Genomic DNA, 17,664 nt, shown 5'->3' with positions numbered 1-17,664 from the left:
TGTCAAGGCATCCTGAACACACAGCATTAAGAGATTCTCCTGAACACATAGTAATAACAGATGGGTTTGGAAACATTTGCAATCGTGTTTGACTGACCAGGTCTTGAACCCAGATCGTCTGTATCATTATGAAGCTTCAGGCAGTCAGAGAAGAGGGCCAACTCTTAGAAGGATAGTAATAATATATAGTTAGAGAAAAGGGACAACTCTTAGAAGGATAGTAATAATATATAGTTAGAGAAGAGGGACAACTCTTAGAAGGATAGTAATAATATATAGTTATAGTAGGGCCAACTCTTAGAAGGATAGTAACAATATATTGTTATAGTAGGGCCAACTCTTAGAAGGATAGTAACAATATATAGTTAGAGAAGAGGGACAACTCTTAGAAGGCTAGTAATAATATATAGTTAGAGAAGAGGGCCAACTCTTAGAAGGTTAGTAATAATATATAGTTATAGAAGGGCCAACTCTTAGAAGGATAGTAATAATATATAGTTATAGAGAATAGGGCCAAGAGTCCTGTTCAGGTGACATGGTCAGGAAACTGTTCTAGCTCTATGGGGTTCATATACATTCCATTGATGGTGGGGTTCATATTGAGACTGGAGTGACTCTCTTAGCTCTATGGGGTTCATATTGAGACTGGAGTGACTCTCTTAGCTCTATGGGGTTCATATTGAGACTGGAGTAACTCTCCTAGCTCTATGGGGCTCATATTGAGACTGGAGTGACTCTCCTAGCTCTATGGGGTTAATATTGAGACTGGAGTGACTCTCTTAGCTCTATGGGGTTCATATTGAGACTGGAGTAACTCTCCTAGCTCTATGGGGTTCATATTGAGACTGGAGTGACTCTCCTAGCTCTATGGGGTTCATATTGAGACTGGAGTGACTCTCTTAGCTCTATGGGGTTCATATTGAGACTGGAGTAACTCTCCTAGCTCTGTGGGGTTCATATTAAGACTGGAGTGACTCTCCAAGCTCTATGGGGTTCATATTGAGACTGGATTGACTCTCCTAGCTCTATGGGGTTCATATTGAGACTGGAGTGACTCTCCTAGCTCTATGGGGTTCATATTGAGACTGGAGTGACTCTCCTAGCTCTATGGGGTTCATATTGAGACAGAAGTGACTCTTGTGTTTACCTTGCAGGGTCCTGAAAATTGGAACAGTGGGATGGTACCATGACAACGTGCGCACCCGGTTCAAGCGCTTCGGCAGTGCCAAGGTGATGAAGTCTCTTTACAAGCGACTCAACGGAGAAGGTGGGTTCTTTTTGTTTGATTATTGATTCATTGTGCATACTTCTAAATGTAATCACATGTTACAGTTGTGGTTGTTGTTGAGAGTGTCCAAGTGTCACATTTTGGTCACCAAATGATCAGGAGTGTGACACATGGCTGGCTGTAATGAAGAGTCACATGGTAGGGCCTGTACATGACACCGGGGTGACATAGCCATGCTATGATGACATATGGTCACCACTGGCAGCTGGTGGGAGGAGCTATAGGAGGACGGGCTCATTGTAAACGGAATGGTATCAAACACATTAAACATATGGAAACCACATGTTTGACTCCGTTCCATTGATTCCATTCCAGCCATTACAATGAGCCTGTCCTCCTATAGCTCCTCCCACCAGCCTCCACTAATGGTCACATGTAGCGTTCTAGAACTGGGAACAGTGTTCTAGAACTGAGTGACTGTTGTCTGTTCTGTATTCTAACAGTCCTCTTGACCCAGACCTCACATAGGACAAAGAGATGATTTGAAGTACAGTACCAGTCAAAAGTTTGGACACACCTACTCATTCAAGGGTTTTTCTTTATTTTTACTATTTTCTACATTGTAGAATAGCGAAGACATCAAAACTATGAAATAATCTGGAATCATGTAGTAACCAAAAAAGTGTTAAACAAATCAAAATATATTTTCGATTCTTGCCTTGATGACAGCTTTGCACACTCTTGGCAGCTTTGCACACTCTCAACCAGCTTCACCTGGAATACTTTTCCAACAGTCTTGAAGGAGTTCCCACATATGCTGAGCACTTGTTGGCTGCTTTTCCTTCACTCTGTGGTCCAACTCATCCCAAACCATTTCAATTCGGTTGAGGTCAGGTGATTGTGGAGGCCGGGTCATCTAATGCAGCACTCCATCACTCTCCTTCTTGGTCAAACGGAGGTGTGTTTTGGGTCATTGTCCTGTTGAAAAACAAATGATGGTCCCACTAAGGGCAAACCAGATGGGATGGCGTATTGCTGCAGACTGCTGTGGTAGCCATGCTGGTTAAGTGTGCCTTGATCATCCATTCATCCAGATCATCCAGATCATCCATTCACTTCATCTGCGTCGAATAAAGATGCGGCGATTGGAACCAAAAATCTCAAATTTGGACTCAACAGGCCAAAGGACAAATTTCCAACGGTCTAATGTTCATTGCTCATGTTTCTTGGCCCAAGCAAGCCTCTTCTTATTATTGGTGTCTTTTAGTAGTGGTTTCTTTGCAGCAATTCGACCATGAAGGCCTGATTCACGCAGTCTCCTCTGAACAGTTGATGTTGAGATGTGTCTGTTACTTGAACTCTGTGAAGCATTTATTTGGGCTGCAATTTCTGAGGCTGGTAACTCTAATGAACTTATCCTCTGCAGCAGATGTAACTCTGGGTCTTCCTTTCCTATGATGGTCCTCATGAGAGCCAGTTTCATCATAACGCTTAATGGTTTCTGCGACTGCACTTGAAGAAACTTTAAAAGTTCTTGAAATTTTCCGGGTTGACTGACCTTCATGTCCTAAAGTAATGATGTCCTGTCGTTTCTCGTTGCTTATTTAAGCTGTTCTTTCCATAATATGGTCTTTTACCAAATAGGGCTATCTTCTGTATACCACCCCTACCTTGTCAGAACACAACTGATTGGCTCAAACGCATTAAGAAGGAAAGTAATTCCACAAATGAACTTTTAACAAGGAACGCCTGTTCATTTAAATGCATTCCAGGTGACTACCTCATGAAGCTGGTTGAGAGAATGCCAAGAGTGTGCAAAGCTGTCATCAAGGCATAGGGTGGCAACTTTGAAGAATCTCAAATATAAAATATATTTTGATTCCATATGTGTTATTTTATAGTTTTGATGTCTTCACTATTATTGTACAATGTATAAAATAGTAAAAATAAAGATCTTGGAATGAGCAGGTGACTGGTACTGTCTATATAACTATTAATAACAGAATATCACTTCTCTCTGTCTTCACAGGCGCCCGGCGTGACAGTGACACACAAAGCATGCCTGATTTCCGCAGTAAGTAGAATAGAGGAAGGCAATGGGAAAAACATATCAATATTTCAACATACTGTACCTGAAAACTGCTGAACCCCATATCATAGTGGAGTTGACAACACCAGCATAAGCACCTTGATATGCAAAGTAACACGGGGTTACACAATTTGACAAGAAAACAAGTCCCCCCTTCTTGTCCCTCTCTCCCCTGTAGATGACAGGTACAATGGTCATGATGAGGACTATGCAGATGCAGAAGCTCAGCGATACAAAATGGTAAACAGTTTCCCCTCTCAATATCGTTCCTGAGAAACTGGATATCATATCCCAGACTCACTACTTCTCTTTATGTCTCCATCCTGTTGTTCTGTCAGATGCGAAAGAACAAGCGCCTGCTCTCTGTTCATCCCATGGACTTGGATGTGGATATAGAAGAGTATTTTCCACCCCACTCTCGCACTCACTCTCGTCGACAATCCTACCAGGTAGACGGACAAAACAGTCCTGGTTTCTACTAGCCAAAAGTAGTGCATTGTGGGAATAGGGGGTTATTTAAGGTTGTGATGGTTATGTCACCTACAGCAGATCCAGGAGGAGCGAGGTGGTGGTCACCGGGGTGACATGGAGTTCATGGATTCCATGCAGCAACAACAACACCGCATGAACCGTAGGAAGAGCCTGGATAGGTACAACATGCGCCCTGGTAAGCAACAAGCACACACACACTCCCACACACACACAGACATTAAATCAGAGCTGGTTAGTTTGCAATGTAATGGCATTACAATACTACAACAACAGTAATCTCACGCCAAACCGACATTTTGTAATATAACCTGAGCTAAAGCGATGGTCCTCAGACGATGGGCAGTATGGGATGGTGCGTGCCCGCTCCCTATCCAAGATCAGCTCCTCTATGAACCGCCAGCACTATGTGGACACGTCAGAAGAGGAGGAGGGAGGGCGCAACACCATGTACCAGACCCCCTATCGCCGACGCCCTTCCTACAGCCGAGTTGGCTCTCACGAGAACCTGCAGGCCCCAACACAGCAACCGGTAGGATGTGTGTTGGTGTGTGTGTGTGTGTGTGAGAAGGAGAGAGTGAAAAATATGAGCTGAAACAGAGATGAGACAGATGACGTCTCTCTCCACTATTAAACTACCCTGACATGAGACAGATGAAGTCTCTCTCCACTATTAAACTACCCTGACATGAGACAGATGACGTCTCTCTCCACTATTAAACTACCCTGACATGAGACAGATGATGTCTCTCTCCACTATTAAACTACCCTGACGTGAGACAGATGACGTCTCTCTCCACTATTAAACTACCCTGACATGAGACAGATGATGTCTCTCTCCACTATTAAACTACCCTGACATGAGACAGATGACGTCTCTCTCCACTATTAAACTACCCTGACCATAGAAAATGAGCCACATTAACTGGCAAACAAGGGTGGACTTGTCCTTCCACTCAAGCCTGGGAAGATGGATTTCAAACACTGTTGGGCTGATTTACATTGTACATGTATTTATTGGAAGTTGTGTGTCTCAAGTGATGCATGCTGGGGTTTTTAGTGGATTGAACTTCAGAGAGCAGAACAAAGACAACTTTGTTTCTTGATTTGGATAATTAAATATTTTTTAAAATTTGTATTTTATTTTATTTTACCTTTGTTTAACCAGGTAGGCAAGTTGAGATCAAGTTTTCATTTACAATTGCAACCTGGCCAAGATAAAGCAAAGCAGTTCAACACATACAACAACACAGAGTTACACATGGAGTAAAACAAACATACAGTCAATAATACAGTAGAAACAAGTATATATACAATGTGAGGAAATGAGGTGAGACAAGGGAGGTAAAGGCAATAAAAAGACCACGGTGGCGAAGTAAATACAATATAGCAATTAAAAACACTGGAATTGTAGATTTGCAGTAGGTGAATGTGCAAAGTAGAAATACTGGGGTGCAAGGGAGCAAAATAAATAAATAAATACAGTAGGGGATGAGGTTATTGTTTGGGCTATTTATAGATGGGCTATGTACAGGTGCAGTGATCTGTGAGCTGCTCTGACAGCTGGTGCTTAAAGCTGGTGAGGGAGATAAGTGTTTCCAGTTTCAGAGATTTTTGTAGTTCGTTCCAGTCATTGGCAGCAGAGAACTGAAAGGAGAGGCGGACAAAGGAGGAATTGGCCCTGGGGGTGACCAGTGAAATATACCTGCTGGAGCGCGTGCTACGGGTGGGTGCTGCTATGGTGACCAGCGAGCTGAGATAAGGCGGGACTTTACCTAGCAGGGTCTTGTTGATGACCTGGAACCAGTGGGTTTGGTGACGAGTTTGAAGCGAGGGCCAGCCAACGAGAGCGTACAGGTCGCAGTGGTGGGTAGTGTATGGGGCTTTGGTGACAAAACTGATGGCACTGTGATAGACTGTATCCAATTTGTTGAGTAGGGTGTTGGAGGCTATTTTGTAAATTACATAGCCGAAGTCGAGGATCGGTAGGATGGTCAGTTTTACGAGGGTATGTTTGGCAGCATGAGTGAAGGATGCTTTGTTGCAAAATAGGAAGCCAATTCTAGATTTAACTTTGGATTGGAGATGTTTGATGTGAGTCTGGAAGGAGAGTTTACAGTCTAACAGGACACCTAGGTATTTGTAGTTGTCCACATATTCTAAGTCAGAACCGTCCAGAGTAGTGATGCTGGGCGGGCGGGCAGATGTAGGCAGCGATCGGTTGAAGAGCATGCATTTATTTTTACTTGTATTTAAGAGCAGTTAGAGGCTACGGAAGGAGAGTTGTATGGCATTGAAGCTCATCTGGAGGGGAGTTAATACAGTGTCCAAAGAAGGGCCAGAAGTATACAGAATGGTGTAGTCTGCGTAGAGGTGGATCAGAGACTCACCAGCAGCAAGAGCAATATCATTGATGTATACAGAGAAAAGAGTTGGCCCAAGAATTGAACCTTGTGGCACCCCCATAGAGACTGCCAGAGGCCCGGACAACAGGCCCTTTGATTTGACACACTGAACTCTATCAGAAAAGTAGTTGGTGAACCAGGCGAGGCAATCATTTGAGAAACCAAGGGTATCGAGTCTGCCAATGAGGATGTGGTGATTGACAGAGTCGAAAGCCTTGGCCAGGTCAATGATTACGGCTGCACAGTATTGTTTCATATCGATGGTGGTTAAGATATTGTTTAGGACCTTGAGCGTGGCTGAGGTGCACCCATGACCAGCTCTGAAACCAGATTGCATTGGGGAGAAGGTACGGTGGGATTCAAAATGGTCGGTAATCTGTTTGTTAACTTGGCTTTCGAAGACCTTAGAAAGGCAGGGTAGGATAGATATAGGTCTGTAGCATTTTGGGTCAAGAGTGTCCCCCCCTTTGAATAGGGGGATGACCGCAGCTGCTTTCCAATCTTTGGGAATCTCAGACGACACGAAAGAGAAGTTGAACAGGCTAGTAATAGGGGTTGCAATAATTTAGGCAGATCATTTTAGAAAGAAAGGGTCCAGATTGTCTAGCCCGGCTGATTTGTAGGGGTCCAGATTTTGCAGCTCTTTCAGAACATCAGCTGACTGGATTTGGGAGAAGGAGAAATGGGGAAGGCTTGGGCGAGTTGCTGTGGGGAGGTGCAGTGCTGTTGATAGGGGTAGGGGTAGCCAGGTGGAAAGCATGGCCAGCCGTAGAAAAATGCTTATTGAAATTCTCAATTATAGTGGATTTATCGGTGGTGACAGAGTTTTCTATCCTCAGTGCAGTGGGCAGCTGGGAGGAGGTGCTCTTATTCTCCATGGACTTTACAGTGTCCCAGAACCTTTTTGAGTTTGTGTTGCAGGAAGCAAATTTCTGCTTGAAAAAGCTAGCCTTGGCTTTTCTATGCCTGTGTATATTGGTTTCTTACTTCACCGAAAAGTTGCATATCACGGGGGCTGTTCAATGCTAATGCAGAATGCCACAGGATGATTTTGTGCTGGTTAAGGGCAGTCAGGTCTGGAGAGAACCAATGGCTATATCTGTTCCTGGTTCTACATTTCTTGAATGGGGCATGCTTATTTAAGACTGTGAGGAAGGCATTTTTAAAGAATAACCAGGCATCCTCTACTGAAGGGATGAGGTCAATATCCTTCCAGGATACCCCGGCCAGGTCGATTAGAAAGGCATGCTTGCTGAAGTGTTTTAGGGAGCATTTGACAGTGATGAGTGAAGGTCGTTTGACCACTGACCCATTACGGATACAGGCAATGAGGCAGTGATCGCTGATATCCTGGTTGAAAAGAGCAGAGGTGTCTTTGGAGGGCAAGTTGGTTAGGATGATATCTATGAGGGTGCCCGTGTTTATGGCTTTGGGGTTGTACCTGGTAGGTTCATTGATCATTTGTGTGAGATTGATGGCAACAAGCTTAGATTGTAGGATGTGGAATAGGGTGTAATCAGCTGTTCTGCTCAGCCAATTATTAGAAGGTCTATTTTGATTGATTACTCCATGCAAGTCTGGTGTAATACAATATCCAACCTTGTGTCAGGTTTGCGTCTCGATTCATGCACAATGTACATTTTGTATTGGTCTCACCTCATTCCTCTCCTGTCATTTTGTATTGGTCTCACCTCATTCCTCTCCTGTAATTTTGTATTGCTCTCACCTCATTCCTCTCCTGTCATTTTGTATTGGTCTCACCTCATTCCTCTCCTGTCATTTTGTATTGGTCTCACTTCACTTGGTCTCACCTCACTCCTCTCCTGTCATTTTGTATTGGTCTCACCTCACTTGGTCTCACCTCACTCCTCTCCTGTCATTTTGTATTGGTCTCACCTCACTTGGTCTCACCTCACTCCTCTCCTGTCATTTCGTATTGGTCTCACCTCACTTGGTCTCACCTCATTCCTCTCCTGTCATTTTGTATTGGTCTCACCTCATTCATCCCCTGTCATTTGTATTGGTCTCACCTCACTCCTCTCCTGTCATTTCGTATTGGTCTCACCTCACTTGGTCTCACCTCACTCCTCTCCTGTCATTGTGATACAGGTCAATGCGCTAAACAAGCGTATGTCAGCCATAGAGAGTCTCCTGAACCGGCTGGAGTCCAAGATGACTCTACCCCCCGACGATGAAGTAAGAAAGGGTTAAAAACCTTACTACTGCTCTCCTAACAGAGCTTCTTATTGGTCTCCTAACAGAGCTTCATACTGCTCTCCTAACAGAGCATCCTACTGCTCTCCTAACATAGCTTCCTACTGCTCTCCTAACAGAGCTTCCTACTGCTCTCCTAACAGAGCTTCCTACTGCTCTCCTAACAGAGCTTCCTACTGCTCTCCTAACAGAGCTTCGTATTGGTCTCCTAACAGAGCTTCATACTGCTCTCCTAACAGAGCTTCATACTGCTCTCCTAACAGAGCTTCCTACTGCTCTCCTAACATAGCTTCCTACTGCTCTCCTAACAGAGCTTCTTATTGGTCTCCTAACAGAGCTTCATACTGCTTTCCTAACATAGCTTCTTATTGGTCTCCTAACAGAGCTTCATACTGCTCTCCTAACAGAGCATCCTACTGCTCTCCTAACATAGCTTCCTACTGCTCTCCTAACAGAGCTTCCTACTGCTCTCCTAACAGAGCTTCCTACTGCTCTCCTAACAGAGCTTCCTACTGCTCTCCTAACAGAGCTTCGTATTGCTCTCCTAACAGAGCTTCTTATTGCTCTCATAACAGAGCTTCCTACTGCTCTCCTAACAGAGCTTCCTACTGCTCTCCTAACAGAGCTTCGTATTGCTCTCCTAACAGAGCTTCTTATTGCTCTCCTAACATAGCTTCTTATTGCTCTTCTAACAGAGCTCCTAACAGAGCTTCCTACTGCTCTCCTAACAGAGCTTCCTACTGCTCTCCTAACAGAGCTTCGTATTGCTCTCCTAACAGAGCTTCTTATTGCTCTCCTAACAGAGCATCCTACTGCTCTCCTAACAGAGCTTCCTACTGCTCTCCTAACAGAGCTTCGTATTGCTCTCCTAACAGAGCTTCCTACTGCTCTCCTAACAGAGCTTCCTACTGCTCTCCTAACATAGCTTCCTACTGCTCTCCTAACAGAGCTTCATACTGCTCTTCTAACAGAGCTTCCTACTGCTCTCCTAACAGAGCTTCCTACTGCTCTCCTAACAGAGCTTCCTACTGCTCTCCTAACAGAGCTTCCTACTGCTCTCCTAACAGAGCTTCTTATTGCTCTCCTAACAGAGCTTCCTACTGCTCTCCTAACAGAGCTTCCTACTGCTCTCCTAACAGAGCTTCCTACTGCTCTCCTAACAGAGCATCCTACTGCTCTCCAAACAGAGCTTCCTACTGCTCTCCTAACAGAGCATCCTACTGCTCTCCTAACATAGCTTCCTACTGCTCTCCTAACAGAGCTTCCTACTGCTCTCCTAACAGAGCATCCTACTGCTCTCCTAACAGAGCTTCCTACTGCTCTCCTAACAGAGCTTCCTACTGCTCTCCTAACAGAGCTTCCTACTGCTCTCCTAACAGAGCTTCCTACTGCTCTCCTAACAGAGCTTCGTATTGCTCTCCTAACAGAGCTTCTTATTGCTCTCCTAACAGAGCTTCCTACTGCTCTCCTAACAGAGCTTCCTACTGCTCTCCTAACAGAGCTTCGTATTGCTCTCCTAACAGAGCTTCTTATTGCTCTCCTAACATAGCTTCTTATTGCTCTCCTAACATAGCTTCTTATTGCTCTTCTAACAGAGCTCCTAACTGAGCTTCCTACTGCTCTCCTAACAGAGCTTCCTACTGCTCTCCTAACAGAGCTTCGTATTGCTCTCCTAACAGAGCTTCTTATTGCTCTCCTAACAGAGCATCCTACTGCTCTCCTAACAGAGCTTCCTACTGCTCTCCTAACAGAGCTTCCTACTGCTCTCCTAACAGAGCATCCTACTGCTCTCCTAACAGAGCTTCCTACTGCTCTCCTAACAGAGCTTCCTACTGCTCTCCTAACAGAGCTTCCTACTGCTCTCCTAACAGAGCTTCCTACTGCTCTCCTAACAGAGCTTCGTATTGCTCTCCTAACAGAGCTTCTTATTGCTCTCCTAACAGAGCTTTCTACTGCTCTCCTAACAGAGCTTCCTACTGCTCTCCTAACAGAGCTTCGTATTGCTCTCCTAACAGAGCTTCTTATTGCTCTCCTAACATAGCTTCTTATTGCTCTCCTAACATAGCATCTGATTGCTCTTCTAACAGAGCTCCTAACAGAGCTTCCTACTGCTCTCCTAACAGAGCTTCCTACTGCTCTCCTAACAGAGCTTCGTATTGCTCTCCTAACAGAGCTTCTTATTGCTCTCCTAACAGAGCATCCTACTGGTCTCCTAACAGAGCTTCCTACTGCTCTCCTAACAGAGCTTCGTATTGCTCTCCTAACAGAGCTTCCTACTGCTCTCCTAACAGAGCTTCCTACTGCTCTCCTAACATAGCTTCCTACTGCTCTCCTAACAGAGCTTCATACTGCTCTCCTAACAGAGCTTCGTATTGCTCTCCTAACAGAGCTTCGTATTGCTCTCCTAACAGAGCTTCCTACTGCTCTCCTAACAGAGCTTCCTACTGCTCTCCTAACATAGCTTCCTACTGCTCTCCTAACAGAGCTTCCTACTGCTCTCCTAACAGAGCTTCTTATTGCTCTCCTAACAGAGCTTCCTACTGCTCTCCTAACAGAGCTTCCTACTGCTCTCCTAACAGAGCTTCCTACTGCTCTCCTAACAGAGCTTCTTATTGCTCTCCTAACAGAGCTTCCTACTGCTCTCCTAACAGAGCTTCCTACTGCTCTCCTAACAGAGCTTCCTACTGCTCTCCTAACAGAGCATCCTACTGCTCTCCTAACAGAGCTTCCTACTGCTCTCCTAACAGAGCATCCTACTGCTCTCCTAACATAGCTTCCTACTGCTCTCCTAACAGAGCTTCCTACTGCTCTCCTAACAGAGCATCCTACTGCTCTCCTAACAGAGCTTCCTACTGCTCTCCTAACAGAGCTTCCTACTGCTCTCCTAACAGAGCTTCCTACTGCTCTCCTAACAGAGCTTCCTACTGCTCTCCTAACAGAGCTTCGTATTGCTCTCCTAACAGAGCTTCTTATTGCTCTCCTAACAGAGCTTCCTACTGCTCTCCTAACAGAGCTTCCTACTGCTCTCCTAACAGAGCTTCGTATTGCTCTCCTAACAGAGCTTCTTATTGCTCTCCTAACATAGCTTCTTATTGCTCTCCTAACATAGCTTCTTATTGCTCTTCTAACAGAGCTCCTAACTGAGCTTCCTACTGCTCTCCTAACAGAGCTTCCTACTGCTCTCCTAACAGAGCTTCGTATTGCTCTCCTAACAGAGCTTCTTATTGCTCTCCTAACAGAGCATCCTACTGCTCTCCTAACAGAGCTTCCTACTGCTCTCCTAACAGAGCTTCCTACTGCTCTCCTAACAGAGCATCCTACTGCTCTCCTAACAGAGCTTCCTACTGCTCTCCTAACAGAGCTTCCTACTGCTCTCCTAACAGAGCTTCCTACTGCTCTCCTAACAGAGCTTCCTACTGCTCTCCTAACAGAGCTTCGTATTGCTCTCCTAACAGAGCTTCTTATTGCTCTCCTAACAGAGCTTTCTACTGCTCTCCTAACAGAGCTTCCTACTGCTCTCCTAACAGAGCTTCGTATTGCTCTCCTAACAGAGCTTCTTATTGCTCTCCTAACATAGCTTCTTATTGCTCTCCTAACATAGCATCTGATTGCTCTTCTAACAGAGCTCCTAACAGAGCTTCCTACTGCTCTCCTAACAGAGCTTCCTACTGCTCTCCTAACAGAGCTTCGTATTGCTCTCCTAACAGAGCTTCTTATTGCTCTCCTAACAGAGCATCCTACTGGTCTCCTAACAGAGCTTCCTACTGCTCTCCTAACAGAGCTTCGTATTGCTCTCCTAACAGAGCTTCCTACTGCTCTCCTAACAGAGCTTCCTACTGCTCTCCTAACATAGCTTCCTACTGCTCTCCTAACAGAGCTTCATACTGCTCTCCTAACAGAGCTTCGTATTGCTCTCCTAACAGAGCTTCGTATTGCTCTCCTAACAGAGCTTCCTACTGCTCTCCTAACAGAGCTTCCTACTGCTCTCCTAACATAGCTTCCTACTGCTCTCCTAACAGAGCTTCCTACTGCTCTCCTAACAGAGCTTCTTATTGCTCTCCTAACAGAGCTTCCTACTGCTCTCCTAACAGAGCTTCCTACTGCTCTCCTAACAGAGCTTCCTACTGCTCTCCTAACAGAGCTTCTTATTGCTCTCCTAACAGAGCTTCCTACTGCTCTCCTAACAGAGCTTCCTACTGCTCTCCTAACAGAGCTTCCTACTGCTCTCCTAACAGAGCATCCTACTGCTCTCCTAACAGAGCTTCCTACTGCTCTCCTAACAGAGCATCCTACTGCTCTCCTAACAGAGCTTCCTACTGCTCTCCTAACAGAGCTTCCTACTGCTCTCCTAACAGAGCATCATACTGCTCTCCTAACAGAGCTTCCTACTGCTCTCCTAACAGAGCTTCCTACTGCTCTCCTAACAGAGCTTCCTACTGCTCTCCTAACAGAGCTTCCTACTGCTCTCCTAACAGAGCATCCTACTGCTCTCCTAACAGAGCTTCCTACTGCTCTCCTAACAGAGCTTCCTACTGCTCTCCTAACAGAGCTTCCTACTGCTCTCCTAACAGAGCATCCTACTGCTCTCCTAACAGAGCATCCTACTGCTCTCCTAACAGAGCTTCCTACTGCTCTCCTAACAGAGCTTCCTACTGCTCTCCTAACAGAGCTTCCTACTGCTCTCCTAACAGAGCATCCTACTGCTCTCCTAACAGCGCTTCCTACTGCTCTCCTAACATAGCTTCTTATTGCTCTCCTAACAGAGCTTCCTACTGCTCTCCTAACAGAGCTTCCTAATGCTCTCCTAACATAGCTTCTTATTGCTCTTCTAACAGAGCTCCTAACAGAGCTTCCTACTGCTCTCCTAACAGAGCTTCCTACTGCTCTCCTAACAGAGCTTCCTACTGCTCTCCTAACAGAGCTTCCTACTGCTCTCCTAACAGAGCTTCCTACTGCTCTCCTAACAGAGCATCCTACTGCTCTCCTAACAGAGCTTCCTACTGCTCTCCTAACAGAGCATCCTACTGCTCTCCTAACAGAGCTTCCTACTGCTCTCCTAACAGAGCTTCCTACTGCTCTCCTAACATAGCTTCTTATTGCTCTTCTAACAGAGCTCCTAACAGAGCTTACTACTGCTCTCCTAACAGAGCTTCCTACTGCTCTCCTAACAGAGCTTCCTACTGCTCTCCTAACATAGCTTCTTACTGCTCTCCTAACAGAGCTTCCTACTGCTCTCCTAACAGAGCTTCCTACTGCTCTCCTAACAGAGCATCCTACTGCTCTCCTAACAGAGCTTCCTACTGCTCTCCTAACAGAGCTTCCTACTGCTCTCCTAACAGAGCTTCCTACTGCTCTCCTAACAGAGCTTCCTACTGCTCTCCTAACAGAGCATCCTACTGCTCTCCTAACAGAGCTTCCTACTGCTCTCCTAACAGAGCTTCCTACTGCTCTCCTAACAGAGCTTCCTACTGCTCTCCTAACAGAGCTTCCTACTGCTCTCCTAACATAGCTTCCTACTGCTCTCCTAACAGAGCTTCCTACTGCTCTCCTAACAGAGCTTCCTACTGCTCTCCTAACAGAGCATCCTACTGCTCTCCTAACAGAGCTTCCTACTGCTCTCCTAACAGAGCTTCCTACTGCTCTCCTAACAGAGCTTCCTACTGCTCTCCTAACATAGCTTCTTATTGCTCTCCTAACAGAGCTTCCTACTGCTCTCCTAACAGAGCTTCCTACTGCTCTCCTAACATAGCTTCTTATTGCTCTTCTAACAGAGCTCCTAACAGAGCAGTAGGACTGCTCTCCTAACATAGCTTCCTACTGCTCTCCTAACAGAGCTTCCTACTGCTCTCCTAACAGAGCTTCCTACTGCTCTCCTAACAGAGCATCCTACTGCTCTCCTAACAGAGCTTCCTACTGCTCTCCTAACAGAGCTTCCTACTGCTCTCCTAACAGAGCTTCCTACTGCTCTCCTAACAGAGCTTCCTACTGCTCTCCTAACATAGCTTCCTACTGCTCTCCTAACAGAGCTTCCTAACATAGCTTCTCTCTCCTAACAGAGCAGAGCTTGCTCTACTGCTCTCCTAACAGAGCTTCCTACTGCTCTCCTAACAGAGCTTCCTACTGCTCTCCTAACAGAGCTTCCTACTGCTCTCCTAACAGAGCTTCCTACTGCTCTCCTAACATCCTAGCTTCAGAGCTTACTTCTCCTAACAGCTCTCCTAACAGAGCTTCCTACTGCTCTCCTAACAGAGCTTCCTACTGCTCTCCTAACATAGCTTCTTATTGCTCTTCTTACAGAGCTCCTAACAGAGCAGTAGGACTGCTCTCCTAACATAGCTTCCTACTGCTCTCCTAACAGAGCTTCCTACTGCTCTCCTAACAGAGCTTCCTACTGCTCTCCTAACAGAGCTTCCTACTGCTCTCCTAACAGAGCTTCCTACTGCTCTCCTAACAGAGCATCTTACTGCTCTCCTAACAGAGCTTCCTACTGCTCTCCTAACAGAGCATCCTACTGCTCTCCTAACAGAGCTTCCTACTGCTCTCCTAACAGAGCTTCCTACTGCTCTCCTAACAGAGCTTCCTACTGCTCTACTAACAGAGCTCCTAACAGAGCTTCCTACTGCTCTCCTAACAGAGCTTCCTACTGCTCTCCTAACAGAGCTTCCTACTGCTCTCCTAACAGAGCTTCCTACTGCTCTCCTAACAGAGCATCCTACTGCTCTCCTAACAGAGCTTCCTACTGCTCTCCTAACAGAGCTTCCTACTGCTCTCCTAACAGAGCTTCCTACTGCTCTCCTAACAGAGCTTCCTACTGCTCTCCTAACAGAGCTTCCTACTGCTCTCCTAACAGAGCTTCCTACTGCTCTCCTAACAGAGCATCTCTCCTGCTCTCCTAACAGAGCTTCCTACTGCTCTCCTAACAGAGCTTCCTACTGCTCTCCTAACAGAGCTTCCTACTGCTCTCCTAACAGAGCTTCCTCTCCTGCTCTCCTCTCCTAACAGAGCTTCCTACTGCTCTCCTAACAGAGCTTCCTACTGCTCTCCTAACAGAGCTTCCTACTGCTCTCCTAACAGAGCTTCCTACTGCTCTCCTAACAGAGCTTCCTACTGCTCTCCTAACAGAGCTTCCTACTGCTCTCCTAACAGAGCTTCCTACTGCTCTCCTAACAGAGCTTCCTACTGCTCTCCTAACAGAGCTTCCTACTGCTCTCCTAACAGAGCTTCCTACTGCTCTCCTAACAGAGCTTCCTACTGCTCTCCTAACAGAGCTTCCTACTGCTCTCCTAACAGAGCTTCCTCTCCTAACAGAGCTGCTCTCCTAACAGAGCTTCCTACTGCTCTCCTAACAGAGCTTCCTACTGCTCTCCTAACAGAGCTTCCTACTGCTCTCCTAACAGAGCTTCCTACTGCTCTCCTAACAGAGCTTCCTACTGCTCTCCTAACAGAGCTTCCTACTGCTCTCCTAACAGAGCTTCCTACTGCTCTCCTAACAGAGCTTCCTACTGCTCTCCTAACAGAGCTTCCTACTGCTCTCCTAACAGAGCTTCCTACTGCTCTCCTAACAGAGCTTCCTACTGCTCTCCTAACAGAGCTTCCTACTGCTCTCCTAACAGAGCTTCCTACTGCTCTCCTAACAGAGCTTCCTACTGCTCTCCTAACAGAGCTTCCTACTGCTCTCCTAACAGAGCTTCCTACTGCTCTCCTAACAGAGCTCCTAACAGAGCCTCCTACTGCTCTCCTAACAGAGCTTCCTACTGCTCTCCTAACAGAGCTTCCTACTGCTCTCCTAACAGAGCTTCCTACTGCTCTCCTAACAGAGCTACTGCTCTCCTAACAGAGCTTCCTACTGCTCTCCTAACAGAGCTTCCTACTGCTCTCCTAACAGAGCTTCCTACTGCTCTCCTAACAGAGCTCTCCTAACAGAGCTGCTCTCCTAACAGAGCTTCCTACTGCTCTCCTAACAGAGCTTCCTACTGCTCTCCTAACAGAGCTTCCTACTGCTCTCCTAACAGAGCTTCCTACTGCTCTCCTAACAGAGCTTCCTACTGCTCTCCTAACAGAGCTTCCTACTGCTCTCCTAACAGAGCTTCCTACTGCTCTCCTAACAGAGCTTCCTACTGCTCTCCTAACAGAGCTTCCTACTGCTCTCCTAACAGAGCTTCCTACTGCTCTCCTAACAGAGCTTCCTACTGCTCTCCTAACAGAGCTTCCTACTGCTCTCCTAACAGAGCTTCCTACTGCTCTCCTAACAGAGCTTCCTACTGCTCTCCTAACAGAGCTCTCCTCCTACTGCTCTCCTAACAGAGCTTCCTACTGCTCTCCTAACAGAGCTTCCTACTGCTCTCCTAACAGAGCTCCTACTGCTCTCCTAACAGAGCTTCCTACTGCTCTCCTAACAGAGCTTCCTACTGCTCTCCTAACAGAGCTTCCTACTGCTCTCCTAACAGAGCTTCCTACTGCTCTCCTAACAGAGCATCCTACTGCTCTCCTAACAGAGCTTCCTACTGCTCTCCTAACAGAGCATCCTACTGCTCTCCTAACAGAGCTTCCTACTGCTCTCCTAACAGAGCTTCCTACTGCTCTCCTAACAGAGCTTCCTACTGCTCTCCTAACAGAGCTTCCTACTGCTCTCCTAACAGAGCTTCCTACTGCTCTCCTAACAGAGCTTCCTACTGCTCTCCTAACAGAGCTTCCTACTGCTCTCCTAACAGAGCTTCCTACTGCTCTCCTAACAGAGCTTCCTACTGCTCTCCTAACATAGCTTCCTACTGCTCTCCAGAGCTAACAGAGCTTCCTACTGCTCTCCTAACAGAGCTTCCTACTGCTCTCCTAACAGAGCATCCTACTGCTCTCCTAACAGAGCTTCCTACTGCTCTCCTAACAGAGCTTCCTACTGCTCTCCTAACAGAGCTTCCTACTGCTCTCCTAACAGAGCTTCCTACTGCTCTCCTAACAGAGCTTCCTACTGCTCTCCTAACAGAGCTTCCTACTGCTCTCCTAACAGAGCTTCCTACTGCTCTCCTAACAGAGCTTCCTACTGCTCTCCTAACAGAGCTTCCTACTGCTCTCCTAACAGAGCTCCTACTGCTCTCCTAACAGAGCTTCCTACTGCTCTCCTAACAGAGCTTCCTACTGCTCTCCTAACAGAGCTTCCTACTGCTCTCCTAACAGAGCTTCCTACTGCTCTCCTAACAGAGCTTCCTACTGCTCTCCTAACAGAGCTTCCTACTGCTCTCCTA

General features: G+C 46.2%; 1 protein-coding gene across 2 annotated transcripts in view; it reads left to right on the top strand.

The window, feature by feature from the left end:
- The window catches only part of LOC139402739 (melanophilin-like), a 40,333-nt gene that overhangs the window by 10,135 nt on the left and 12,534 nt on the right, over positions 1–17,664 (top strand). For both annotated transcript variants that reach the window (XM_071146647.1, XM_071146646.1), the window contains exons 4-10: positions 1,155–1,267; positions 3,258–3,302; positions 3,496–3,557; positions 3,656–3,766; positions 3,864–3,984; positions 4,142–4,338; positions 8,321–8,407. In XM_071146647.1, coding sequence (XP_071002748.1) covers positions 1,155–1,267; positions 3,258–3,302; positions 3,496–3,557; positions 3,656–3,766; positions 3,864–3,984; positions 4,142–4,338; positions 8,321–8,407 — 736 coding nt within the window. The remainder of the gene's footprint in view (positions 1–1,154; positions 1,268–3,257; positions 3,303–3,495; positions 3,558–3,655; positions 3,767–3,863; positions 3,985–4,141; positions 4,339–8,320; positions 8,408–17,664) is intronic.

The sequence above is a fragment of the Oncorhynchus clarkii genome, unplaced genomic scaffold (genome assembly GCF_045791955.1).
Source record: "Oncorhynchus clarkii lewisi isolate Uvic-CL-2024 unplaced genomic scaffold, UVic_Ocla_1.0 unplaced_contig_3553_pilon_pilon, whole genome shotgun sequence".
Taxonomy (NCBI): Eukaryota; Metazoa; Chordata; class Actinopteri; order Salmoniformes; family Salmonidae; genus Oncorhynchus; species Oncorhynchus clarkii.
This window is presented reverse-complemented; position numbering and strand designations above follow the sequence as displayed.